Genomic DNA, 26,980 nt, shown 5'->3' with positions numbered 1-26,980 from the left:
TTTAGCATTGTCAATGTTCTGCTGCAGTCCTCTGCTAAATCCAGTCACATCGATTTCTGTCCTGCATGGAGAAAGCGCTGAGGCGAGCAGTGGTATTTTAGCTGGCTCATGATCTGAGCAACTTCTTGCATGACAAGAATACAATGCCCCAAGGGCAGCATGATATTACTTAGCACAGCTCCCTCTGTCCAAGTCATGTAGACTGGCTGGTGGCTGAAGACAGAAAAATGCATGGCAGAAATCTACATCTCACAGCTCTTGTTTAAGCAGGTATGTGTCTTGGATGGGTTCCATGAAAAAAAACAAAAAAATCTTATCTATGTCTCTATTAGATAATTGGTCCATAGTACTTAGGCTGTCATCATGTAATCACTTTGCTAATAGTCTTCAGAGGAAGAAACAAAGCCTTAGGGTGAATTCTTCTCCAAAGTGGCAATTTGGCTGCCATTTAGAGCTTATGTCATGCTTATGCACTCACATGCATTTTAAAAGCTATTGCTGCAGTGGAATAAAAAGGTTTAGGTTTCCCCTCGCCAAAAAAATCCAATGAGAGAGCAAAAAACAAAACATAAATCAGAAGATCGCCGGTTTGAATCCTGGTCATGCAGCTCACCATCAGCTGCCAGAGCCCAGAGAGAGCACAATTGGCCATGCCCTTTCTGAGTGAGTAGATGGCACTCTTTCCCCTCATCACTCCAAAGGGTGATGCTGCTCAGCACAAGGCCTCTGTGAGCTGATGTATCAGAACGGAGTCACTGCGTTTTCCTCCAAACACACTGGCTACTCAGTAATGCTACATCAGCAGTGCTAGTAATAGGGGGAGTACAGCTGAGCAGCTGAGTCGGTGGGATAATTGGCATAGCTAAATTGGGAAGAAAAGTGGAATAAAAAATATTTGACAGACACATTCAATGAAATTAACACTCAATATGCAATGATAGAGTTGGCAATACTTCGCAAAGACTCAGTGATACAGGTAAGCAGTCACAGGAACACTGGTAATCAGTAGGACTCAGGGTTTTGGGTTCAGTACCCAGAAAATTAAAGTTTGTCCAATTTTGGTAACCATTCTAAGGTAATTAGAACACCTGAAAAGAGTCTCCAAAGCCAATACAGTCAAGCCAAACACAAAGATTAGGCTGTTTCATTGCTGTGGATCTTTATTAAAGAATGAGGAAAATAAGCTCTAATCAACATCAATCTGGGAACAACATCAGGTGTAAGCTAGATTGTTTCTCTTCACCATGTTTCACATTATAGTCTACTGATAGGGAAGTTGGCCCCGCTTCATACTGCCCTCCTGTGGCTGAGGAAGACACAGCTCTTGCATATAGGTTACAAAGCAAGCTGTCAACATCCTCAACCTCGAGTTAAACAAATTAGTCTCTCTACTCTACACCATGGTACACTGGTGTTGTATAGTGTTTAGATAGAGAAGATAGGGCTTGATTTATACTGCCCTCTTGTGGTTGTGGTTGATGCAACTTGGCAGAGCTGTTTATGGAACTGCGTTACAATGGGCACTTTATCTTATCCAGAATTTCTGTTTTAAGGAATACAAAACTGGAAAACTGCACAGAAATCCTCACATCTTTTAAAACGGAATGTTCTGCTTGCCTAGAAAACCGCTGTTGTGTTAAATGTGCTCCAAACCCGCTGTGCCGGAATGCAGGTCGAAAGCGAGCTGGCACTGAGGCAAATTCCGTCCAGCTGCATTCCAGGAGGTTCAGATACTGGCAGGCACACAGAGAGCTCACCTGGTGCCAGCCTGACCTATCTATGCCTTCTCGCAAAGGTTCACAGGCTTCTGTTGTTTCTCAGCTAGGCTTCATCTGCTGCTCGCTGTAATATTCCTGTAGACCAGTGTTTAGCCTCGCCATAAGATTACATTCCACAGGGGCACACTGGCATTGTTAATCTGTGTGTGTGTGTGTTCACTGTGCCCCTTCTTCATTCCTGCCATTCCTGGGTCTGAGCTGTGAGCAGGGCAGGTAGCTTAAGTTCAAGGTTAAAGCGATATATGATGAGTCATGAGCCATTTGGGAAACAGCGAGGCATTGAGCATTCAGCAATTTAATTGTACAGGTGCAGGAAAGGGAAAAAAAGTGAGTGAGTGATCGAGTGAAGGGGTGAGTGAGTGAGCAAGGAAGTGAGCGACTGAGAAAGATTGAGAAAGAATGACAGTGTACAATAGAGTGCAGATTTAGTCGGTTTAAATTTTCCTCAAATTTCTATTTAAATTTTTTTCCTGTTTTCTCCCCAATTTACACGGCCAATTACCCAATCCACTTATTCGGAGTCCCCCTTTTACTGTACGTTCACACCGAACGCGATAAAATCGCTCTGTGTCGCCTGTCCAACAGGCGATGAGTCGCTTGGGGGCGTGTCTCACTCACAACGAGCTGTCGCTGGTGGGCGTTTTCCAAATACGGCACATACAGAAACAAGGGTTCAGCCTCTCTACACAATTCCTAAACATTAAAAACTTTTATAACTATTTTTAAGTACAATTATTTAACATAACTATTTCATATTACAATAAATGGGTTTACTTAAATATAATAATTTTTTTTCCTTAATGTAGTAAATCATTCTCTTAATTTGTCCAAAATTTCAAATATTGTTAACTTAATGTAATAAATAATTTCTTATAATTAATATGTTTACTTAAATATATTAAATCATCCTCTTGATTTAATAAAAAGTCTTTCTCTTAATTTAATAAATAATTCCCTCAGTTTTAATAAATCTTTCTGTAAAATGTAATGAATAATTCCCTCAGTTTTACCTAAATCGTTTCAAATTCCATACCTCAGTTTGAACAAATTGTTACGTTAAATGTATTAAATACTTTCTTCAGTTGTAATAAATCATTATGTTAACTTTAATAAATAATTCCCTTTGTTTCAATAAAAGGTTCTGTTAATTAAAAAAATATTCCCTTAGTTGTCATAAATCTGTTAATTTAATAAATAATTTCCTCAGTTTTAATATATAGTTTTCTATTAAATAAGGTAATTCTGTAAGGATAGTACTATACTGGGGTAGCTGCTGGTGTAGTGGAGTATTTTACCTCAGATCAGCTCAGTTCAGTTCTGTTCTTTCCGTTTTGCTGGCGGAATAAATCTTCAGTAGGAACCGAAAATCAGAGCAGCGATTTTAGGCCGGACATATGAGAATCTGTTTCTGATTGGTAGTCGCCGCCGCGCGTCGCTGCACATTTGCATAAAGTTAAGTTCTGGTCAACTCTCTCGCGTCGCTCAAACCGCCCGCTTCGCATCGCGTCGCGCCGCGTCGCTGCCTGTCGCCCAGTGTCGCTCGCTCTCATTGAAAATGAATGACTTCCGGCTGCTTTGTCGCTCGCGTCACGTTCGCTGTGGACGCACGGTTACCAGGAGGGTGAAGACTAGCACAGTCCTCCTCCGATATATGTGACATCCACCGTCTCTTTTCGAATTGCTGCTGATGCAGCGTTGCCGAGTAGCATCACAGCATGCTCGGAGGAAAATGCAGCGACTCAGTTCAGATACATCAGCTCACAGATCCTGTGCTAATTGCCATCAGCCTTTGGAGTGATGTGGGGAAAGAGCGCCATCTCCCCACCCAGAGAGAGCAGCGCCAATTGTGCTCTCTCAGGGCTCCAGTACCCGATGGCAAGCTACATGAACAGGATTCGAACCAGTGATCTCCTGATCATAGTGGCAGCGCTTAGTCCACTGAAACACTCAGAGCCCTAGTCGGTTTGAATTTAATCAATGTGGAAGTGAGCAAATTTTATTTTAGTTTTGTTTTCTTTTATATTGGACAGTAGAATGACAAACTGTATTTTATTTAGTATAATTGAACAATACGAGTAAACAGAACTGACATACTGTACTATGAACCTAATCACACACTTCTTTGCACACTAGCAAAACCTAGTCAAAGCAGTCAAACATGACAGTGACTGGAGATTATTGGGTGTTGATACTGAAGGGCAGCACATCACTTCCAGACGTCTGACAGTCGTGAGAATGATTTTTGTTGTGTTGTTGTATTGTTGTCCGACTCTAAAGCCCTGATTGAGCTTTCAGTCGGTCTGGATCTCTGATACGAGACAGCACGCAAGTGGCAGAAGGGGCTGGTGATGTCACTGGTCTTACATTGTTTAATATTGCGATATACAGTACTGTGCAAAAGTTTTAGGCACCAAAGCAAATTACACTTATTCATTTATCTCAGCAATGTGAGTGTTTTTGCCTGAAAAAAGCACCACATATGATTTGAACAGATGCAAATAAACATACATAGAGTAAAACTTATCTAGGAATTCTTATTTTTAACTAAGTATGTTAAATCCTGTGAGCCAAGCTAAAGAACAAAGTGTAGTTCCAGATTTCTCCTGGATGATTTCCCTCAGACAGCATGTGTATCTGTTCAGTACCGTCTTTACCAAACCAGGTGTTGATCTGATGAGAACTAGAAATAACTCTATTAAACTCAGATTAGGATATATGAGGAGATGTTTTAAGGAAAACAGTGATGTTAAAGCACTGCTTTTTGTAAAATAGCTGTTTGTATTTATTGTAATGCTAGTGTTTTACTGAGCTAATAAACAATTACTTCACAGATAAGAGGCCTTTTCTTTACTGAAGTTTCCACAGGTACCACAGTTTCCAATATTATAATTTTACAGTAAGTGATATTATTTAACAGCATATCCTCTAAACAGAATGGAATGATCCTACTGCTACATACTTTTTTAAGGATATAACAGCATTGTACTCTCTGCTGTATCCAGAGCTTTCTGGCCCCATGCCCATTTCATTAACAACCACTGTGTTTCAAATGACTAAAGCAGGCTGCAGACACGGAGAGAGTTACTGAAAGGAAAATAATACAGAGAGAAAGACAGAGAGAGATAAAGAGAGTGTGTGGTGGAGGGAGGTGGTGGGGTTATGGGTTAGCTGCTATGACAACAGGAAGAGAGTTTATTCTCTATGGGGATGGACTCTGCTCTTGTTATTGCTGGTCACAGGAGTCTGGTGGGGTAGTCTGGTCTGGGAGTGCCTGTGCTACATACTGTATGTGTGTGTGTGTGTGTCTCCCAATATGGGTGTAACCACAATGACCATGACCTTTTGTGAGGTCACAGGGCTTCGCTCGCTGTGACTGTGACCTGGAGGGCCTGCTTTAGTATATGTTCCACATCACGCTGATCTTACCCTCGAGTTCTGAACTCAATCTGAATTCTTTCACACTGTTACCTCCTCTGTCTCACTGGACTAACATCACAGCCTGCAGTCAGTCTACTGTACATCAAACACTAAGGCCACGCAGGTCAGTCCACAGGTTTAAGAGGTGCATTGAAGCTCATAATATTGAACTACAAAAGAATTAGACACTCGGTTTTGTCCAGATCTGACATTAGAGAAGGTGTGCAAGAGATTCCCTGAAGGGTTTATAGTAACAAGAAGTCTTAATGGCTTATTATGTAATTGTAGAGTGAATAAATCCACATCCAGTATAAGCAGTATATCACTCCAATGGATTTGCCAAGCAGGTGCCAGAAAAAGAGAAAGAGAGATAGAAAGAGAGGGAGAGAGAGAGAAAGGAAGAGAAGGCATGGTTTAGCTGAAGCAAACGGTAAGAGTGCATATGTCACCAGGTGTATTCATTACTGAGGATTACATAACAATACCCACATGCTGAGACACATGAAACGGCCTAGCTGATTTGAACAAGAACACCAAAAGGATGTGCAGAAGTTTCCATCACTGAGACCTTTAATTAACTAAAGCCTGCCCTCCAGCACAAACCCACAAAAAAAACATACAGAATGAAAATGTGAAAGTTATTCAATGGATCAACTGTTATATCTTTCTTTAACGTTTAATATTATTTGAGCCCTTCATCCAAATAACCATACAGTAGATCAATACTTTCACCCAATAATTTGGAAGAAACCAGCTGTTTTCTTTATTATTTGAATACATTTTAAATGCCTTCATAAATAAAGAAAGTGTAAATAATGCACTTTTATTTTTTTAGGTGAAAAAAAAATACAAACTAAAAAAAGAAAGGATAACTGATTTCTAGCAAAAGGGTGAATATGTGCTTATTGATTTGTATAGCCCTATCTGGAAGGGATTAGTTTCTCAGGGGGTCCTCAGTTAATTTTCTCTTTTATGGAGGGTCGTCTGTGATTTTAATCCCGTCCGGAATGACCATATATGTGTTTTTCAAAGAAGTCTAAAGGCTAAATTACCTACTAGTTTTCGCTGAACTCGAACCGTGGTCATCCGGTAATTTTATTCCCATCCCGATGCAAATCTCTGAGTTTCGTCTCCTCGCCTTTAATAACTAAAAATAAACTATTTAAAAATAAATAATTGTCCACTTCTATGCAACGTAATTACACTTTAGGCGTGCGTTTCCATGGAGATCCACGTAAACCAACAGCAAGTGGAAATGGAGGAGCTACTGAACGTGATGTCATGTGACCGAGAAAGCCTAAAAACTTACTGGTCCTCCTGTTTTTTCAATTGCAGTCCAGATGCAAGAGTTTTATCACTGAGTAAAGAAAATTAGAAAAATCATAGAGTTGAAAGAGGCCAACAGGCATCCCTATCCCCCACCTTATTTCACTTGTAGATTTTAGCTCTAGCAGTATTTGCATCATAGACATCCAGCATTATGTCCATAAACATTCTACTCTAAAAATATCAGGATCCCACAGTTTCACACTGATACAAATACACTAGTTTAGGTTCCCTTTGGGGAAAATAAAACAAGCCAGTCCAATCCAAACAAGCCATGTCAGCATTTTAATACACTTACTTGGCATAGAAACACAGTTCTCAGGAAGAACGAGTCTATTAACTTTACAGAGAAGTTAAACATCATCTGACACTGTGATATACTTGGAAAAGAGGATCACATTCATTTGTATTCATATCCTAGTAGGTATACACTGACATGGCATGGAATGTGTGTCTTGGGACAGGAAGGGCTATCATGTCTCATGACTTTTACCATCTCTAAATGGAAGCCATTGCTGCGGCCTGTGTGGTTTCCTGTATTGAATGTGGATGTGAGTCACTTTTATGTTTGCACGGACAATTCTGTACAGACACTGTTGGTCACAATCATTACAACCCAGTACACATGTGACACTGTGGATAGAGTAATGTTAACTGCCACCACAGCTTTAGAAATTCACTGTCTCATCCATCTATCAGACCATGCTCTGATCAATAGATAGATAGATCTAGATAGTCACAGAGTCTTTAGTTTGCTGTGCTGAGAGGAGTTGAACAGTCTTATGGCCTGAGGGACAAAAGACTTTCGGAGTCTGTCTGTGGAGCAGGACTGGGACAGCAGCCTGCCGCTGAATGAGCTCCTCTGCCTGGTGACGGTGCTGTGCAGAGGGTGGAGAACATTGTTCATGATGTTCAGTAGCTTACTGAGGGCTGTCCTCTCTGCCAGTGGTGTCCAGTCGTCCAGCATCCCCAACACACTACAGCATAAAAGAGGACGCTGGCTACCACAGACTGGTAATTTACATCAACTTGCCATGAACACATGGGCCAGTGTTCTGCCACACTCCTCCCAATAACTCCTCACAACCTACACAGGTGTGAGCATTCCCAAACATTTCAATATCATCAGCATTAGTTTACTACTCTAGTCTTTCCAAGAATAGCAGGTATAAAATTATCAGTCATTGTTTGACTATGTAATTATAGTCAAAATACAAATCAAAAAGTGTAATAAAGAGTTTGGGCATTTTCCTTAACTTTAGCAAATGTAAAGTTGTATGTAATATGTATGCTATATTTAATACTGCAGTATATATTAATAAAAGGTAAAAAAAAAAGCCATTTTAATACTCATAGCCACCACACACAACATTTCTCAACAGCATTAACGCCATTTCCAATACCAACCTAATGTAATCTTGAGTTCTCTAACACTGATATTCTGTAATAGACTGAGAAACGGTCCTGGCTGTTTGATCATAGTCTCTCATCTCCTCATTCTCAACAGTCCCATGATTGATTCTCTGACATGTGGAGAGCATGTTCATCACTGTCTGGAGACATCATTAAACATTCAGTTCTTCGTTTTTCCAGTGTAATTACTGAGCGCTCTCGTTTCAGCTCTCCTTTCTCTGCTGCACACAGATCTCAGCTCTATGGTGACGTCCTAATAGCTGATAACAAATGGACATTAATGACAAAAGCCGTTAGCAGCTGTGAGCCGAACCCCTACGTTTGGCTTCAGTTGACATTTCCAACACACTGTTGATAAGCAAAGCTTTTTTGGTGGCCAGTGTTAACAACATGTTCCTTGTGAGTGCATCAGCTGTGCACACATTGTTGCAGCAGTTAGATATACAAGATGTCCAAAGATGTCCTTGGGGAAGTTTCAGTTAATTCCAGTGAATGTTGTTAATGTTCTGGTTAACCCTTAAAACTTATTTAGTTTTCAGTTATTACTATTAACATTTAAATTGTTTATACATTAGCAACAACTATATTGTATTTTATTATATCCTTATCTTTTTCTTATTATTCTTATTTTTCTGTGGAATATTGAGTAGCACAAATCTGATTTGGGCTGCTTACAGCATTTTCAACAGGTATATTGTAGTTTTCATATAGGAATGAATTAGGTTCAAAAGTTTACACACCTTCCTTTGGTCACAATGATTCAAATTCACTAGCAACACCCAAGCAACCAACCAACCAACCAACCAATCACCTTTTAACACTGTAGCTACCACCTCAGAACACCCTTGCAACCACTTAGCAACACAATAGCTCTCATTAAGCAAGCACTTAGCTGCATCATAGCAACCAACTAGCTCCCACCAAGCAACACCACAGCAGCCTTCAGAAATACTACACTAATCAACTTGCATAACTGTAACATGCACCTAGCAAGCACTTTGTGTCACGGCCTCGGTATGTTTCCCTATGTTTTCCCCGTTTCCTAGTGTGTTTCTTCAGTAGTTTTCCATCACGTTTGTGTATTTGTAGCTCCGCCCCTCGTTACCTGTCTCCCCAGGTGTTCAGTGTTTTATGTTACTATATATAGTACTCTTTAGTCCATGTTTATCTGTCAGTCTTTGCACCTTCCTCTGTCGTTTGTCTTGCCACGTTTCTAGTAGTTTATCTCCACATCCCATAGTTCTTTGTTTATTAGTTATTCTCTGTTTATTTCTCTAGTTTGTTTCCTTGTTTATTTCTTGTTTATATTTACGTTTATTTTCCTTGTATATTTATCCCCAGCCCTGTTTAGTTATTATCTGTCTAGATTTAGTTCTTGGTTCGTTTCCCTGTTTGTTTATGTTTTCATTTCTGTTTGTTTGTTTATTTGTTATTTAATAAATCTTGTCTTACCCGCTTTTACGTCCGCCTCCCATCTGCTCCCTCGCGTTACACTTTGCAACCACAACTCCATAGCAATCACCAAGCAAAATGAATTCCACTCTTGATATGATACTGTATATGTTATCATTATTATTAAATCATAGATCATGGAGTTCTGAGAATATTGTAGATATTTTAGTGTGTTTTAAACATTGAATGACTGCATGAATCACAAAAACAGATCTGTAAATCTAGACCCATTATAAACAACCTGTACAGAAAGAAGTAGCCATAGCATGTAATCCCATTTTGAAAGTATTTTATGTATATATATTTTATCTTTACCAAGTAATAATATAAAGGTAATACAAATGATTATTGTGAAAATGTAATTATCTTTAAATATCAGGTCATATCAAGTCACATTTCTGCCATGTTGCCTACCCTTAATACAAGGTACAATATAAGTTACACTATAAGTTACACTATGCTAAAGGTAGGGAACTAAAGTGCAGATCAACATACACACTTTTACAGTTTAATAAGTTATAAAAAGCAGATTTTAGGATTTAGTATGATATCTCTCTCCCAAGACTCCCAGAAGCCACTATAGACGTGTCACAGGAGCCAAACAAGCGTAGATACCAAACACTTAATTTATTAAATAAAGGAACAGGCTTATAAGAATAGTCAGGGACAGGCAGGGTCAATAACCAAATGGTAGCATAAACAAACAACATACCAGAGTGAGCAGGCACATGACATTCAGAACAGAGTAAAAAGGGCAAGGCAAAAAACAAAAAAAAAAATAAAGGGCTAGGGAAAAAGGATAAACAGAGAAGCAAAAAGTATCTGTAACAAACGGTCTAAACAACAAAGGAAACAATTTAATACCAGGCGAAAAATCAAGAAAAATAGGAGATATATATACTCAAGAGTCCAGGTGTGAGCAATGATTAAAAGCACGATGAGTCGGTACGTCGATGCGTCACGTGATCCGGCATGTCCAGAGGGTCGAATGCAGGTGCATTCTAGGAAATGGAGTCTTTCTCGGGAGAACTAGAGCTCCTAGCATCCAGACAAACAGTGACAGGACTGACAAGACGACTAATGTCTGCTGATGTGGGTGTGGCATGTCCTAACCTGGACAGAGAGTGAGGGAATCCCGCACACAGAGTGATCTCACCCCTAAAACAGCTTCTGGCCTGACTGGACAGAGCACCCCTGGGGGAGGGAGGGGGCGAAGCACAACTAAACAGGGGTGATGTAATGCTTTAGTGCTGCACTTTCAACCCTTAAGCCCTGAGATGTGCTTCTATCAGCCAGAATCAGGACAGCTAGCTGCAAAGGTCAGGTGTAAAAAGGAAGGTCTGTTTCTAGAGAAAACACTTTAAAAACTGGTTTTAAAAAAGTATTTAACAGTTTTATTTGTGTTAAATGATAATAATTTTGCTGGTACATCAGCAACGGCTAAAGCATAAAAACCCCACGAGCTCTTTCACCAGTCACCACATGAGGCTTCAAAGAACGTAGTAATATGCAGTGGGGTACAATAAAGTGTAATAAGCAGTAATAAGCAGTAATGAATAGCTGTACGTGTGTAATTCTAGCGCTCTGTAATTCTGCAGTGAAGGACTGCAGTTATAGTAGAGACTGTGAGAACGTGCAGGAGGACGGGGTGTTCTAATTAAAATAGCATTTAATAAAGAATCCCCTCTCTGTCATCTCTCCAGCTCAATGCAGCATTGTGTCTCTAATCTCCCTCTTCTGCCACTCAGCCCTGTCCACATTCTGGCTCTTAGTGCCGGCCCTCTCCTGCATGCCTTTGGATCAGAGTTTTCAGCTTGAAATGAGGAGGATCAGAATTCCTTATAAAAGGCCTAAATTTCACAGAAGTTACATCACATACTTTCAGAGCCTCTGGACACAACCATGGAGCCAACTATAAGCAGAATAGGCCTCTGCACTCGCATACTGATTTCTCAACATTTACAGACTAAATACAAATTCATTGTATTTTTTATTTTAATTTGTATCCCATTTCTTCACCAATTTGGAAGGCAATTAATGAATCCCCGTTAATATGAAAACACCCTATCACTGGTAAAGCTCCCAACACAGGGTTAAGGGTTAAGAGTAGCACATGCCTCCACCAATACATGTGTAAGTAAAGTCAGCCACTTGCAGCATTACTAAGTAGCCAGGAAGCTTGGAGGAAAGCACAGCTCTCCAGCTTCAGCAATACATCAGCTAACAGATACCTGTGCTGACCAACATCACAATAGGAGTGCTGTGGATGTGGTGAGAGATTGCCATCTGCCCACACAGAGACAGAAAGTGCTCTCTCAGACACCGGCTGCTGATGCCAAGCAGCATGAACAGAGATTCGAACAATCATAGTCCACTGTAACACTTATTTTAATCTTTAGGCATAATTTGAATCAGATACTTGTTCTTCATATTGTGTCAGAGTTTTATAATAAATAGACAAATAGAAATAGAAAATTCTCCAAAATAACTTAGAATAAAATCTCTTCGCACTGACTTCCATCGAATGTTTGTACAGTTTTTCCTTTACATATAGAATTTTGGAGATATATTTTGGAAAGACAAACTCATAACAATAACAATATGGCCATGTTCACAAATACACTGAATCTGACATTTTCAATTCTGATTTGGACCATTTTCATATGAAGAACTGAAATTCGATACATATCCGAGACATGGCAATGCAACATATTGAAATTCCTGTAACTTTAACGTCAAGACATTCATTAAGGGGAAGGGGAAATGGACAACATCTATGAAGAAGGTTTTCAGTAGTGCGACAGCAGAGTAACAGTGTGAACTAACTACTCGTACAAATGTTATATATAAGTCACTTTATAAAGTTTAGCCTGAAAAAAATGGATTTGGTTGTGTAAAAGTAACGTATGTTGGTCGGTTGTTATTGCTCATTGCCTTGGTCTCGCTCTGGTAATGCATAGGGAAATCTGATAGGCCTACTTAATGTATGAAGACATCTGATCACACAGAACCCACACAGCCCCCTCCTTTTAATGTGGGAACTGAAAAACATTATTGATGAGCTCCAATACATAGTCATTTTCTGTAAACATGCAGCTCTACTCATGGCTAATCATTACATTACATTACATGAGATGGTTGAGTATTGTAAAGTACTGCACATTAGCAGTTTTATAGCTTGCATGAATGCTTGACGTGTGTGTAGTGTGTGTGTGTGTGTGTGTGTTTCTCTTCAGTTGGAAGATGTTATGCTCTGACAGACAAAAAGAAAGCAAAAAGAATGCCTCAGCTATCTTTATAAAGAGTTGTCTGCTCTTCTGGTTGGACCACCAACCTCAAGTTACCCAGCAGGTTTACGAGAATGAGTCTCAAGGAAAGACTCTGTGGCAGATAACAGCGTGTTATATTTGGCTTGAAGCCCTGTGTTTCCCACAACATTACTTCCTAGAGCCATGACATGATGTAAATACTTAGCATGAGTCTAAAAGTCTAAATCACGTCAACTCCTTACATGTTCACTTCCTCAGATACTGCTAGCTAGGGATGCTATGAAAATTCGACATACAAAATTATTCATCCAAAAATGTTAAAAGGTCAAATAAGTAAAAAGACTAAGTAGTTCACACTGTAAAGTGATTTAAGATGAGATTAACCATCAAACTCAAAATAAAACATATTCTACACATTTTTAGCAGATTAGAATTATGTAGTTGTTTCCCAAAATCAAATTTTTTAAGCTTTTAAATTATCTTAAATTATCTTGTACTGTGAGTGTTTAATGTGATACGTACTGAAGATGGTCTTCCTCAGATTATCAGTTTACCTAGATGATGTGTTCACTCCCTCAGACACTGCCAAATTGGGATGCACTGAATATTCGACAGCTGAAATTATTCAGTCAAAAAAGGGGGGAAAAAAAGCGCTGCCACTATGATCAGGAGATCACTGGTTCGAATCCTGATCATGCTGCTTGCCATCAGCTGCCAGAGCCCTGAGATAGCATAATTGAGGCGGTGGCTGACTTCATACCTGTTGGAGGAGGCATGTGCTAGTCTTCACCCTCCTTATGTTGTGGCATCACTTGTGATGGAGGATATACAGCTGAGTAGCAGCTGAATGAGTGAGACAATCGGCCTAGCTAAATTTAAAAATCGAAAAATAGTATAGTAAAAAATAATTCATATAAACGATGCTTTTGTTAAAGACAAAACATCATTGTTAAAGACAAAAATATATATAAGCCATTACATTTGTGCAATAGTGGCAACCTTAGAGAACAATATCGTTCAGTATTAAAGATTTAACCAACTGTTTAATTTTGTTTGATTTTGGTCAAACATTTCCATTTTGGTGCATCCCACTGCTAACCTAGTACCAGAAAAAGAGTAGTGAAGTTGTGATTTGACACTGTCAGTATGAATACATTATTATGTTTCCACTGTTTCACATCTGGACCCCATGTGTCAAACACAAGGCTCACAGGCCGAATGTTGCCTACAGCAAAATCAAAATTATTTTGGCATTCTATTAATTTTGACCCATTTCAGAGTTTGCTACAATACAATTTCCAGCATACCCTGCAACATAATGTGTGCTTTCTCCCACCATCCCTCATCAACAGTGGATAGGAGCAGTGTTGCCAAATTTGTGACTTTGTTGCTCAGATCCTTCTACTGAGTTATTTCCAAAAAAGCAACCATCAACTAATTTACTATGTTTTTGTACAAACCTACAGCTACTTCCCACAGAGGGGAATTGCCCAAACTGCCCAGCTATCTCTCTCTCCCTCATACAGAGAATGATGTAAATATGTAGAGTTCATTCTATATGTTATGTTAGTCTTCTGTACACGTCTTTAGCTGATTTATATGTGTTATATCCATTTATGTCCACAGCTTTGACTGTAAGAATATACAACTGTCTTGTGCTTAATTTACTTCTACACTTTAAACTACTAAATATAGAATACACATCAGTGAAAGAACAAGAACACACTGTCTTCTCTCTCTCTCCCCTCAGAAACAGATCCTAAAAAGTGATAGACTTAAGCAACTAAAAAGATCCCTAAGAAGAGTCTAGTTCATCAACATTTATTTGTAGTTATTTGTAGCCTACTGTTATATATATACAGCTCTGGAAAAAACTAAGAGACCACTTTAGTTTCTGAATCAGTTTCTCTGATTTTGGTAGTTCAAAAATCAATATTTGGTGGAATAACCCTGAATTTTAATCACAGTTTTCATGCATCTTGGCATGTGCTTCTCCACCAGTCTTACACACTGCTTTTGGATAATTTTACGCTATTCCTAGTACAAAAATTCAAGCAAAATTCAGCTTAGTTTGATGGCTGTGATCATCCATCTTCCTCTTATTATATTCCAGTGGTTTTCAATTAAAATTAAATAAACTCATCTTTTTTAAATGGCCTCTTACTTTTTCCAGAGCTGTATACATTTGTAATTATGAATAATAATAATGCATGTAATATTTCAAGGTATATCTCAAGCGTCTATATATACCATTACCCATCACCACTGCACATCTTCCCATCTCTACCAGTACTTCCACTGTACAACATTCCTGCCCATTCAAGAGCAGGATAGGCTGTTTAACAACCTCTCTTCTTTGTAGGCATTGCTGGTTTATTTTATGTCACGAGGGTTCAAGAGGGAGCCACAAAGAAAGACAGAAAAAGAGTCAAAAGAAAACACAACACTAAGCAGATTAGCCATTCCAAAGAAGATGTGGTTCTACAGTAGAGGAGTAATCCTGCTTGATAATGCCGAGATGACCGAGTGATAACCAGCCACATAATAAAATGAAAAATTCCACCTTTAAAATGTCCAGACAGACTGGCATCTCAGAGTGATGGAAAAAATAAACAGTACCCAGAATAGGCCAGAATGAGGGTCTTTAGTGATACATCAGCTATACATTCACAAAAAGCACCATTTGCTTTCCAACCATGCCATAAACGCATACTGTATACAGGGGTTGGACAATGAAACTGAAACACCTGGCTTTACACCACAATAATTTATTGTGGTGACGGACAGTTCTGGTGGAAACAGGAGAGTTGAGGTGCACATTGAATTCTGCCGTGATTTGGGCAGCCGTGGTTTTATGTTTTTTTGATACAATCCCTTTCAGACAGCTTCCTCTTACAGCGTCCACAGTTAATCCTGTTGGATGTGGTTGGTCCTTCTTGGTGGAATGCTGACATTACCCTGGATACCGTGGCTCTTGATGCATCACAAAGACTTGCTGTCTTGGTCACAGATGCGCCAGCAAGACGTGCACCAACAATTTGTCCTCTTTTGAACTCTGGTAAAACTGTGCTCCTACCCTGCTAATTGAACCTTCACACTCTGCTCTTACTGGTGCAATGTGCAATTAATGAAGATTGGTCCAATTTAGCCATGAAACCTCCCACACTAAAATATCAGGTGTTTCAGTTTCGTTGTCCAACCCCTGTAACTCAGCCTGAGAGGGTTTAATGGTTTACTTACCTTTGGAGGACTCGTGATTGGTTAGACCCTGCCGGACGGTGGTGCTCTCTCCGGTCCGTCCTGCCAGACTCCCTGATCGACTTTGACCATTACTGACACTCCTTTTTTGCTTACTGCCCTTAAACCAGCTGAACGCCCGTCCCAGTGATGAACCACGCTTCTTCTTGCTCTTGCTGACCTTACTCTGCCGAGCCAGGACTTCAGTGATGTCCCTGGGCACCAGGTCTCCCATGGAGCTACTACTGGACATGTTGTCCTGACTCTTGTTACTGCACTGTCCTTACCTATGGGGTGGAAAAAAAACATTAATATTAAACTAGATATATTACAAAAAACATGACAGAATGGATGTAATGGAGCTGTATGTAACTAACTAGCAGACTTGCTTCACAAAAGCATATTTGTATTAAGATAATCTTAACTAGTAGGAGGAATGGTAAGTGTGGATGAATGCTCACTGATTAGGAGAACCAATCCTTGGATAGTGCCTAGATAAGAGCCAATGAAAATGTCCTATCCCTTGTAGGGACAAGACTGAAAGTACTCGCTTTACCAGGTGCAAATCATATGCAAATACAGGCCTCCTCTATAACAGGAAGAAATCTTCTTTCTAGGGAGCAAAGAAGGAAGCATATGACAGAGATATGACACGAGATATGACACAAGATATGACAGAAAGAAGATTTGGGTGCCCATGTATGTTCTTATCCATGAACATGGTTGTATGTTCTAACTCTATCAGATACTTGCCAAGTGTGCAAATCAGATGCAAATGCTGTCATGCTCTTCAACAGGAAAATTCCCTCTTTCTAAGAAGTGAAGAAAGAAGCATGGACATGACAAGACACTGCAAAGAAGATATAGATGCCCATGCATGTTCTCATCCCATGCAGATGGTTGTAAGTTCAAGCTCTACCTGTTACTTGCCGGGTACAAGTGCAGTCGTCTTTTACAAAAGAAAAATGCCTTCTTTCTAAGAAGCAAAGAAGGAAGCATGGACTAGAAAAGAGAAACAAAGAGAAGATAGGAATGCTCATGTATGTTCTAATCCCATTTAGATGAATAAAAGCCTTCTTTCTAAAGAGCAAAGGAGGAGGCATGGACTTAAGATAAGACATGACAGGACAAGACAGGACAAAGAAGAGATATGGGTGTCAAAGTATATTCTTATTCCATGTAGATGGTTGCAAGTTCTAGCCCTACCTGTTACTTGCCAGGTGTAAATCAGGTGAAAATGCAGCCCTCCTCTATAAGAGGAAAATGCTCTCTTTCTAAGAAGCAAAGAAGAAAGCTTGGACTTATCAAGATAAGACAAAGAGAAGATATGGATGCCCAAGTATGTTCTAATCCCATGTAGATGGTCATATGTTTTAGCCCCACCTGTTACTTGACAAGTTTAAATCAGATGCAATTGCATTCCTCCTCTACAACAGGAAAATGTCTTCTTTCGAAAAACCAAAGAAAGAAGCATGGACAAGAAAAGACATTGCAAACAGAAGACGTGGATGCCCATGTATGTTCTCATCCCATGTAGATGGTTGTAAGTTCAAGCTGCAACAGAAAATGCCTTCTTTCTAAGAAGTGAAGAACAATGGATGCGAAGTTCAAGCTCTATCTGTTACTTGCCAGGTGCAAATGCAGTCCTTTTCTACAACAGGAAAATGCCTTCTTTCTTAAAAGCAAAAAAGGAAGCATAGACAAGAAAGACATTGCAAAAAGAAGATATGGATGCCCATGTATGTTCTCATCCCATGTAGATGGTTGTAAGTGCTACCTGTTACTTGCCAGGTTTAAATCAGGTACAAACATAGCCTTTCCCAACAACATATTTTCTTCATGACAAGTGAAGAAAGAAGCATGGACAAGAAAAGACAGTTAAAAAGATGATATGGATGTCCATATATGTTCTCATCCCATGTAGATGGTTATAAGTTCAAGCTCTACCAGTTACTTGCCAGGTGTAAATCAATGCAGCCCTCCTGTATAAGAAGAAAATGCCCTCTTTCTAGAAGCAAGGAAGAAGTCTTGGACTTGTCAAGAGAAGACAGCTTAAAAAAAAGAAATAGATATCCATGTATGTTATTATCCCATGTAGATAGTTGTAAGTTTAAGCGCTACCTGTTACTTGCCAGGTGCAAATGCAGTCCTCTTCTACACAGAAAAATGCCTTCTTTCTAAGAAGCAAAGAAGGAAGCGTAGACAAGAAAAGAAGATATGGATGCCCATGTATGTTCTCATCCCATGTAGATGGTTGTAAGTTCAAGCTCTACCTGTTACTTGCCAGGTGTAGATCAGGTGCAAATGCAGTCCTCGTCTATAACAGCAAAATGCCTTCTTTCGAAGAAGCGAAGATTTGGGCATGGACAATACAAGACATTGCAAAAAGAAGATATAGATGCCTATGCATGTTCTTATCCCATGTAGATGGTTGCAAGTTCAAGCTCTACCTGTTACTTGCCAGGTGCAAATCAGGTACAAACACAGCCTTTCCCAACAACAGGAAAATGCTTCCTTCTTAACAAGTGAAGAAGAAAGCGTGGGCTTTTATGCGAAAGCTCAAAAAGTGCACCCCCATCTGTCCTTCACTCTGTCAGTCAGAAGTACGCAGGAGAAAACTCTTAGCGCAGTCTGACTCGCCCACCAGCGCTTTGTTTGTTTTATTCGCAGGCTGGTGCCAGTGGCAAAACTCTCTCACTGTTCCATTTCCAAGCCCAGAGGAGGGATGCTGCTTTTAGAGAGTGTGGCCACTCACCGAGTGTGGCTTCAAACCACCGCTGTGCACTTTGCACAAGCAGACAAATGCTTAGGAGCTGACAGAATGAGCAGCACGCCCCTGAACAGACCCCCAGGGAAACAAGACTCAGAAACAAGACAAATACCCACCCAAAGAAACTCACACAAATGTCCAGTCATGTCCATTCATGCACATTAACCTATCCCTATCCGTTTAGCCTACAACTACATATTAGATACACAGTATATGACACTCAAACTGTTTTATTTTGTGGTACTGTAAATTAAAGGTTATTAATTAAAGCCTTATCATCATTAATAACCCAGCTTGCAGCTTAAATAATGAACACACACACTGTCATGCAACAGCACACACGTATAGTACAATACTTACATACAAAACACTCCAGGGTTACCTTCCCTTTCCTTCCTTTCTCTTCCCTTCTCTTCTGTTCTTTTCTACTTTTGTCCCTCTTTCTCTTTCCCTCCACCCCGATCAGAGTTGAGCTGCGCTGGGCTGTTTGCTCAGCTCTTTCGGGGTGACTGGAGCTCCATGCTGGTCAGTCCTCCCCCCTCCTGTCCGCTCCCAGCTCGCTGCTGGCCCCTATTCAACTCTGCACAGAGCAACTGCAACACACACGTGTATTCTAGCCAACCCTATTTCACAATGACTAGCTCTCTCCCTCCCCTGTCTCTCTCTCTTTTTTTTTTCCTCTCTCCCTCTGACTCTCTCTCACACACACTACTTCATTCCTCTCCACCCTCACTCGTCACACTCACACATAGCTTTCTACTGTATTCTTCCTCCTTTGCCTTCTGGAAGCCTTATGTTTTGTGCTCCACCGCTCTTCTTTACTGCTCTGGTGATGCATTCAATTTACCGGATTCAGATGTACAGATGTGTACGTGGGAATATGTGCATTTAAAGCCACATTATGTAGCATTTTCCATTAAATTGTAAGCCTTAACACCGTTGTGATGCTCCACTGACTCAATTCGTAATAGCAATAATGAGAACAGTATCACTGTTGTTGCTACCTAGGGATTGGCACACTGTATTGGCACACTAACAGCACTATGTAACTCTGGAGAAGCAGGTACTAGTGAGTACTGACGTTAAATAACCTCATCTGTTAATATTACTCTGCTGGATCAGCTCACATGCTTCTTTCACGCTAGGTCTAGTTTTTGTATCTTTAAGCTTGTCCAGAAATGCATGTGTAAAGTGTGTGAATGTAAAAAACACATTCTCTGACTATAGAAGAGGGGAGCCCATGAGCAAGAAATGCCATTTTTCCATTGTGTTGCTTTAAAACTTCACTTCTCTTTGATTTATTCTCCTGCTAGCTAGGACCAACATGTGTGGTTGTTCATATTCAGAATCTACAGCTCTGGAAAAAAAAAATATTAGAGCACTTCAAAATAATCAGTTTTTCTGATTTAACTATTTATAGGTATATATTTGAGAAAAATGAACATTGTGGTGTTATACTATAAACCACTGAACACATTCATTCAGTTATAGAAAAAGCAGTATAAAGGGGATTAGTGGAGGCAATGTTGGGGGATTCAGAACCTTGATGCTAATAGTCATGTATGTAACCACCTAATACACATGTATCGATACCTTTGCTAAAGTTTGAAATCGTATCATAAGCAATAATATCGATAGAATCAATTAAATGATTTTTGAATATCGTGAATGATGTTATACCCTGAAATATCGTGCCAGAACACCCACCCCTAATTATCACATCAGGGTACTACTTTTTTGCTGTTTTTAACAAAAGAAAAAATTTACACTGTTCTCATTTTCCATGATATAACTACTAGAGACAGATTATATATAGTATAATTTATTTTACTTTAATCCTAGATATGTGGAGATATATAGAGTGCTTATGACTTCTCTTACAAATCTTACAATTTTTTTTAATATCTCCAGGGGTGTGCCATATCATATTATATGAAATAATGAAATCAAATTTTCATTTTGTGGGCGCCGAGTGGTCCAGCACACGCCTCCTCCTCCTCCTCTTTTGTTAATGTGCTGCCACTATGAGCGGGAGGTCGCTGGTTCGAACCCCCACTCATGCAGCTTTGCCATCAGCTGCCGGTGCTTAGAGGGAGCAAAATTGGCTCTGCTCCCTCTGGGGTGGGTAGATGGCGCTCTCTCCCCATCACACTCAAGGTGGCGCTGGGCGGCACAAGGCGTCTGTGAGTGGATGAATCGGAACCTGGCCGCTGTGCTTTCCTCCGAGCACACTAGCTGCTTAGGCAATGATTCATCCACAGCAGCTCAAAAAAAGGAGTGATTGACTTCACACGTGTCGGAGGAGGCGTGTGCTTGTCCACACCAGTGATGGGGACGCACAAAGGGGTGGGACAATCGGATATCCAAATTGGGAGAAAATGGGGAAAAATCAGAAACATTTTTTTTTTCATTTTGTTGCAGTAGTGTGTTCTTGAAAAACTTTTTTCCAATTCATTGTTTTGTCATATCGTTTTGAGTATCGTTATTACAAAAATACCATAAAATTTGTGATATTATTTTAGGGCCATATCACCCACCCCTATTTCACAGTTTGGGAAAGACAATTGGCTAATGCTCCTTTAGGCACTTTAAAAAACTGTTAGAGAGGACCGTCATGGGAAAAAACAAAAGGATTATACACACCTCACTGAGCAGAAAAAACACGCACACACACACATTCTACCTGTGAGTGACAGTCGGACTTGAAGGAGTGAAATATGAGCTGCTGTTTTTCAACTGTCATGACTGACGCATAAGGATCAACTTCCTATCGTTTTAAACACACACACATACAAACAAGTGAGGCTCTGTCAAGGGAGGGATTAGCAAAAACAGGCAAATGCATCCTTCTCCTTTTTTAAACAGGTTATTTTTAAACCACCTGAAACCTACCTGAACACACACAGTCTAGCTACTATTCTACTTACCAATCACACCTACTAACTACTAGCAGTGACTAGCAATTGTGCATTTGTGTGTGTGTGTGTCTGTGTGTGTGTGTGGGTGGTTTTAAGAAAGGGGGCAAGGGGTTAACTCTTTGACCTCCAATAATGAAAATCCCTCCCTGGAACTTTCTCTTGAACTCTGACTGCTTGGTATCATGATTTAGCTATTTTCTACTGTTTCACAGCAGAGAAGAGCCATGAAGCTGAAACTAAGAATAGCGCAGGCGTTGTGATGTCACGCCACATGGGAGTCGGTGACGGGGGAACTGGAGCAGGGCTCATCTGGTTTCAATAGGGCTCCGCTGGTGGAGAGCTGAGTGGGCCACGTCCATCCGCAGGGGGCACAGGGACCAGATTAGCTCTTCTATTGTTTATCTCCTCCTGTTATTAATGGCTCTGTGTTTATTGTACGAGTATTTTGTATAGAAATAAAGTAACCTTAATCCTTTATAGCATAGATTTCACAGGCTGGAACCATTTTTTATTATCAGGCTGGAACCATTTTTATTATCTGGTCTATACAGTCTATGTCTGTGAATCTCCTGCTGTGCAACATCCCAAAAATGTTGGTCCATTTGATGGCCTCATTGATGCTCAACTGACATTCAACTAACATTTAACATAATGTCTATTAAATGCAATTTAACCATATGTTAAATGTAAATGATTTAAAATAGAACATAACCCTACACTTAACCCTAACCTTAACCCTTAATCAACCCTAAAATTTAATCCTACACTTAACCCTAACCCTAACCTAAACTTCAAATCTAACTCTAATCCCAATCCTACAATGTCTAATTAAAGTTTGGGTTAGAGTTGGATGTAGGTTTACATTCAATAGAGAATCATTTACTTTCACCTCATTCACCTCATTTTCATGTTCATGAAACCAGCTGGGGACAACTTGTCTTTGTTCTACAGTGCATCGTCATGCTAGCATTAGAAGCCACTAGAAGATTGTAAATTGTAAATTTCATGCTCAAAAATCATGTTTTTGAGCATGAAACCATTCAACCAATGACTGATTGATACTGGTATTAACTGACCCAAAAAATGACATGACACAGGACATGTTTTGCCCATGCATTAATGCTGTTAACATCAAATTCAGACCTTACCATCTGTGTACCTCAGCAGAAAAGGGCCACAGCTTTCCATTCTGTCCAGTCTCCATTAACCTCAATGGATCTGAAAAAAGGAGCAAGAATCTAGATGACTTTTAGCTTTAATTCAAGGGTTCAGAAATATATTTTTGCAATGTTTAAGGGGCTTTGCTTCACATTCACAGCTTAATTTCTAAAAGAACAGAACCCAATTAATCTTTTTCCCCCCAAATTAGATTCAATTCAACCTCTATATTAGAATATTATATTAGAAGATTGATTATTAAAATAGCTAAAATGGGATGATTTTAGGAGAGCATTTATGTTGCGCAACAACATCAAAAACCTGGTACCATATTTGCCCACGTTTTCTCGATGACTGAACTTAAAGCTTGTTGTTCAGATATTTTCTGAAAAATAAAAGCAGGGAAGTTGCTACTCACAATGTTAAAACTCACATCGCTGTTTTTAAGTCATACTTGATTTAAAACCTATGAATGTTTTGTATAAAATCAGTGAACCGATGCAAACCCAATTCTGCTGGTTGTGCCAAAAAAAGCATCCCAGCTGTTGATAAATCCTGCACTGTTAAAGTTGTGCCAGTCTCTTAGCCAACATTAAGTATGATCAGTCTGCTGAAGACCTCTTCTACTTTTATAAGAAGATTTGCAACTCACATATATGTGTGCAACATTGTTTTGTCTTTGCTTTTCCGAAAAAAAAGCTGTGGATTTTCATTTTCAATAAAATAAGATAGAATGTACCTAGATCCAGTTTAAATGTTTTTTTTAATTGAGGGTTCTAGAACTGAACCTCGATATTCTAAAGTTGAATCTTCCTGTTTTAGAGTTGAATCTGAATGTTACATAATGCACATCTGTTGTCGCTCATCATGAAGAACAAAGAAGTGCGAACAGCAGCAAAGCACAACGTTGTCAGGCTAAAATATGTGAGGCAGAAATATGGCAAAAACATTTGGTTGGCCAAAATAAACTGTTTGACTAACTGTTTGTTATAAAGGAAGTAAGAATTTGTCAGCTAAGAACACAACCGGGCAGACTATGCAAACAAAACGTAGAAGATGATCAAAAGTAGAATTTCAAACTGACCAGAGGCTGAACACTGTATGCAGGATGAGTATAGATGTAAAGAAAATTATCATAAGGAGAAGAATATACAAGCATGACCTCACATTTTTACAGAATTTACTGTAAGGGTGCTTTACCTCCTGTGACCCGGACTTGGTGTAAATTTTTAATTTCTTCTAGCTATTTGGAATCCTATTTGTAGATTAGTCGAACCTTAAAAGTATAAAAACTAAACTTTGTCTTTGTACAGGAAATAGTTTTTTGTTTATTTATCTGGAAAAGCACATTAAAATGACACAAATACACTGTTTATTAAAAGGTGTCATGAGATTTTACAAGAAAATATGTATATACATGGAATACATTCATTATTTTTGTTTTCAACGACTTTTAGGCAACAATTTTAACAGAACTAACAAATTATTCTTTGTTTAAAAAAGGGTGTCATTGTACCAAAAATTACTTTTGTTATGCTGATATATATAACAACTTTTTGCAGTTATGACTGAAAGAAAATATGTAAGAAAATATCTGGAAAAACAAACAGTCTGACTGCAAGGGTGGAAAAAAGGCAAAAAAAAAAGATTACTTATTTTACAGACATTTCCTGCTATTTTAGGCTTTTTTTTTTTGTTGACAAAAGATGAATCTGCACCAGAGGGATTAAATGAGAACAGTAAGTGCAGTAACACTGTAAAACTGCTCGGCTGCCAGTGGAAATTAATAGAATATTGAATTATATTGAATTCTTTACCAACCCAGTGCATTAAACTGTTCAGCACATCAACTTTCTGCAGAAATTTCCAAAAATTGAGCAATTCAGCCACCAAAGCTAACCCCCACTGAGCGTGAATCTCACTAACCAAAGATAAAACTGAAAGCAAGTAGCAACCAAGATAACAGGAGCTGATAGCAGCAGCTGTACAGAGCTGGAAGAGCGGAAGGTAAACAGTGTGGCCTGTATTGGTTTATGGAAGCTTTTTCAAAATCAATTAATCAAAAATACATTTATTGGTCTAATTACTCATGTCCCTTAAAATGAGAGGTGAGAAGTGAGGGTTATGTTTGAAAGGGCTTTGATTACTATGTACCTGAGACAATATGTATATAGTTACCATAGATACCTTCAAATTGAAATATACCATTTTCACATGAATCACAAAATCGGTTTACAGTTTAAAAACCTTAATTTCCTACTCTTTATAACTGTCCATACATCAATCAAATTTATCCATCCATATTTTACTATGTTTATCTCGGACAAATCATCGCAAATTACTTTTTTAAATGTTTAATTCAAATTGAACATGTATAACAAGATCTTTTTTTTACAATATTTGTAGCATTAAAGCTGCAGTTTCTAGATCTCCCTCTACAGTTAATTACAATGGACATCATGCGAGTTCTTTTTTTTTCAAATGTTTTGTTGCACAGGACACTAATTATGACTTGTTGTAGATCATAAACCAGCCAGTGAAACAGTTTCTAAGCTCCGCCCACTGCACCGCCCCTAAACTCAGACATTAGGGCATGTCAGCACTACAGATGAAGTAGTAGAAGTAATACAAGCTTATTATTACTAATTTGTTGTGATTTATAACACTTTTTATCCTGTTTAGAAATATTTAATTTTATGTAGATTTTATATTAGAATAGTAGTGTCTTCTATGGAACATAATTCAGGCCTGAAAGGGTTAAGCCACTACACTACTGCTTTTTTCAAGTAGCAACAGTAGACACACTGTTCTCCCTTTCAAGTCAGAGGTCAAAAAAAGTAAAAAAATATATACAAAATGATGCTTTGAAGGTTTTTACTTTTATCACCATTAATGACGCCATGGCAGCAAAAAACACGCAATGGTACAAGACATCTTGTCTCTTGTCTCTGTAGTACCCTTTGTTGCAGCTTGTACTTGCATAATTAAATGCATTTTGTTACATTATTTACACAATTATATGAAAACTCAGTCTATGCAGTGATATGCAGGGTTGAAAACGTTTGACTCATAATGGCTTCCTTGCATTTATGATCCCTAGTGTTCTAGAGAATTAAAATGATGAAATTCATCATGAACTCATTTAGTCAAACCTATAGAGATTTAAATGACCTCAGCGCACTGAAATCATAATGTTGGACGTTACAGCTAAACGATTACGTAAATCTATTTCTGGGCACTGACCACCAGTTCTGCTGTGAAAATAATCACAACTGGACGTGTTGGTTAATGCATTTTCTATCATGCAATGTTCAGTTCATAGGAAATTGAAGTGTTTTTAAAGCTAAACATAGATAAGGGAGATGGTTCCGGATATGTTTCTAGGAAGGTTCAATATGCTCTGTAAACAGTGGAGGAGAATTTGTTTCACTGTACTTGTTTGACTTTCTCTTTGCTTTGAAAAGAACAGATGGAGCTCTTCTGCTCGTGGCCTCGGCCTGCACTGGGCTGGACCAGGCCGGGTCCAGTAAACTGTCCATTTAATCAGTGCTATCTGGGGATCACTATCTACGTCATTTTATCAGGGCTCAAGCTGTGAAGAAGAGAACTGAGAACAAACGAACAATTTCAGAAAAGCGAGGCCTAAATGACAAAAGGTTTAGCAGATAATTCATAAATATCTAGTCTGGAGATACAACACAGATTTGATATCATTCTGTGTGTGTTTGGCTTATAATGTGGATATCTTTGCTCTGCATGATGCAGTTGGCTCTTAAAGAGAGGGAGAGAGAGAGAGAGAGAGAGAGAGAGAGAGATACTGAGTACATGGACGTTTGGAGAATAGGGTGGGGCTGGAGTGAGTCAGGCTCAAGTTTAGTCACTCTAAACACACCGAAATGTTTAAATGCTACTATAGCAACATTGAAGAAAACAGTAATCCTCTACTCAATGCAAAAATGTACGTTTTTTTTTTTCTAGTGCAAGCATGGAGTACTAACTGCAGTGAAACTGTGCAGAAACATTAACCACCAGAACATTCTGAACCCACCATAAAGCCTTTGATCTGTCAGTGGCAACTCTCTTCAGGCCCACTGGACGAATTAAACCACCCTCAACAATAAACTAAGAAAATACAGATTTACTACCCCGGGCAATCTGCTTACTTTTAACTGCTAAAACCAAGAACATGCCTCCAGTATGCAGATACACTGCTCCTCCTCAGCATACTATTCTCCAATAGGA

The 26,980-nt window shown here is 39.1% G+C and overlaps 1 protein-coding gene across 2 annotated transcripts in view; it reads right to left on the bottom strand.

The window, feature by feature from the left end:
• The window catches only part of kiaa1522 (KIAA1522 ortholog), an 84,004-nt gene extending 61,200 nt beyond the window's left edge, over positions 1-22,804 (bottom strand). Inside the window, exons 1-2 of one of the 2 annotated variants that reach the window (XM_022683194.2) lie at positions 22,729-22,804; positions 15,896-16,179 (exon numbers count right to left, since the gene is read on the bottom strand). In XM_022683194.2, coding sequence (XP_022538915.2) covers positions 15,896-16,145 — 250 coding nt within the window. In that variant the 5' untranslated portion in view covers positions 16,146-16,179; positions 22,729-22,804. Of the gene's footprint in view, positions 1-15,895; positions 16,180-19,022; positions 19,297-22,728 lie in introns of those variants that run through there. The other variant, XM_007249277.4, reaches the window with a different exon arrangement.
• Between the last annotated feature and the right edge of the window lie 4,176 nt (positions 22,805-26,980).

The sequence above is a fragment of the Astyanax mexicanus genome, chromosome 3 (genome assembly GCF_023375975.1).
Source record: "Astyanax mexicanus isolate ESR-SI-001 chromosome 3, AstMex3_surface, whole genome shotgun sequence".
Taxonomy (NCBI): domain Eukaryota; kingdom Metazoa; phylum Chordata; class Actinopteri; order Characiformes; family Acestrorhamphidae; genus Astyanax; species Astyanax mexicanus.
The sequence above is the reverse complement of the archived record's forward strand: the minus strand, read 5'-3'. Positions and strand labels throughout refer to the sequence as shown.